The 1,918-nt window shown below is 37.9% G+C and overlaps 1 protein-coding gene across 2 annotated transcripts in view; it reads right to left on the reverse strand.

Annotated features, from left to right (window-relative positions):
* Positions 1-1,918, reverse strand: part of mpnd (MPN domain containing) — a 12,255-nt gene that overhangs the window by 4,296 nt on the left and 6,041 nt on the right. For both annotated transcript variants that reach the window (XM_014002898.1, XM_014002899.1), the window contains exons 4-8: positions 1,343-1,442; positions 1,186-1,264; positions 1,006-1,102; positions 846-918; positions 675-751 (exon numbers count right to left, since the gene is read on the reverse strand). In XM_014002898.1, the coding sequence (XP_013858352.1) occupies positions 675-751; positions 846-918; positions 1,006-1,102; positions 1,186-1,264; positions 1,343-1,442 (426 nt within the window). The remainder of the gene's footprint in view (positions 1-674; positions 752-845; positions 919-1,005; positions 1,103-1,185; positions 1,265-1,342; positions 1,443-1,918) is intronic.

Here is a 1,918-nt window from a genome sequence, read left to right on the forward strand (position 1 = left end):
TTTTGCATATTTACTTCAACTGTATCATCCACACAAAAAATACAGGAAATTATAAAGGCTATTTTAAAGTTAGCTTATTAAGTTATTTTACTCCAAAAACTAAAAGAAACATGTATTTGCCAGTGTTCCTCTGCAAAAASTACAGATAAATATATTTTCCGGTATTGTTACAGAGAAAAATATAATCCAACTGTTTGGTATAGATTACTTCAAATGTACAGCCCAAACAAAAAATACAGGAAATTTTATATTTCTGGTAGTTTGGTAGTTCGGTTTGTGGACTAACTGAAATAAAYATCTCTAAATGAGTAGGTTATTCATTTTTGTGGAAAAACTACCAGGAAAATATATTTTCCTATTTGTTCTGATACATTTTMAACCTGCTMTTTTCAGGTTTATTTCAGCCGTACAGTCAACAAAACRTAATATTTCTGGAATTCAGTAATGYCAATGTAAKTGTTTGTGTTTTAATACAGGGTTTATGAGCTAATAACCTAGAAAATGTGTTAAATCTCAGATTTTCACCAGCCATGCATGYAGCATTACACTTGAGACTCTGCAGCAGGAAGAGAGTCTCAAAAATCAAACTCCCACTCGAGCAGATCCACATGCATATGTGATTCTTGTTGTGCACGCTTACATCTTTTTGACAGTAATTTATCTCCGTATGTTACCTCCTCTTCAACAGCAGAGGCAGATTCTCGGTCAGCCAGCCGGGTCCGACACGGGAAAGCCCTTAAGACTGTCAGCACTAAAACACAGTAGAGTGGGAAAAACAGATAAACATGAAGAGAACCAATAAGATTGGATCTACTTGTTTTCCCAAAGAGAGGAGCTCCACTCACACTGAGTATTGGTGTCCCATCGTCCTCCGAGGTATCCCACCACCTCGCTGGTGGTTAGRTGACAATGGAAGTCCTATAAAGACCAACAGAGTGAAGAGCTTAGCTGCTTCACTTATCATAAATGAGAATCTAGCCAACTTTCCAACAAGTAGATACGCACCATTAGCAGCAGAACATTACTGGAGACAGCTACATTGAACGGCTGGAACCTGTTGATGGCCGAGAACGCAGAAAGCTCCACTAAGGTGTGGGGATCTCTGAGGACACAGGATCAAATGTCTGTCATGCACAGCACACCACACCACACACAGATGGAATCAACGTGTAAAACAGAAAATACTTGGCAGCATCTCTGGTGCCCAGGGAGCAATATCTGACGGGAATCCTCTCTCTGTCCGCTCGACGTGAAACCATCACRTCTGTGACAGAGACCAAGATGAAATGTCATTAACTTTCTGAGAGGAGAACAGAAGCAGAACAAAAACGAGAAGAGAGACCGTGTAATCCAGGCTTGTTGTTCTTATTCCTCTCATCCGCCTGCACAGCTGTCTTTCCTTCCTCATCATCCTCGTCCTCGTCTTCCTCACTCACCAGACTCTGGCAGGATGAGACATAAAAACAGGAAATTAGAAAACCGATCTTGACATTCATTTTTTTATTTTACGATGAAGTTTTGTCAAAGTGCAGAAAGCCAAAACGTACATTTTCTTAATTTAAATACAACTTTTTTTTACTGACATACATATTTAAAAAGGGTGGCCAATTAAACTGGAAAGCAATTCTTCAAAACACTTTCAGTATTTTTCTATCAAGTTTGTAAGAAACACGTTTTTTTTTTTTTGTCTGATAAAAATAAGAGATTCATTTTTAGATGTAACTGACATAATTGTTTGCTTATAGATGCTCGTCTGAAATGTGGATTTTTTTTCATGGCTTTATCTTAAATCTGGTTCATCCAACACAGCAAATGGCCTCACAGATAAAACTTGAGGCCCTTTTTAGTACAAAGGCTTTAGTTTCAACATTTGATTCTCCTCAAAATTCACCTATGACAAGCTGTTTTTTGTTTAACT

Source organism: Austrofundulus limnaeus, unplaced genomic scaffold (assembly GCF_001266775.1).
Source record: "Austrofundulus limnaeus strain Quisiro unplaced genomic scaffold, Austrofundulus_limnaeus-1.0 Scaffold15, whole genome shotgun sequence".
NCBI lineage: Eukaryota > Metazoa > Chordata > Actinopteri > Cyprinodontiformes > Rivulidae > Austrofundulus > Austrofundulus limnaeus.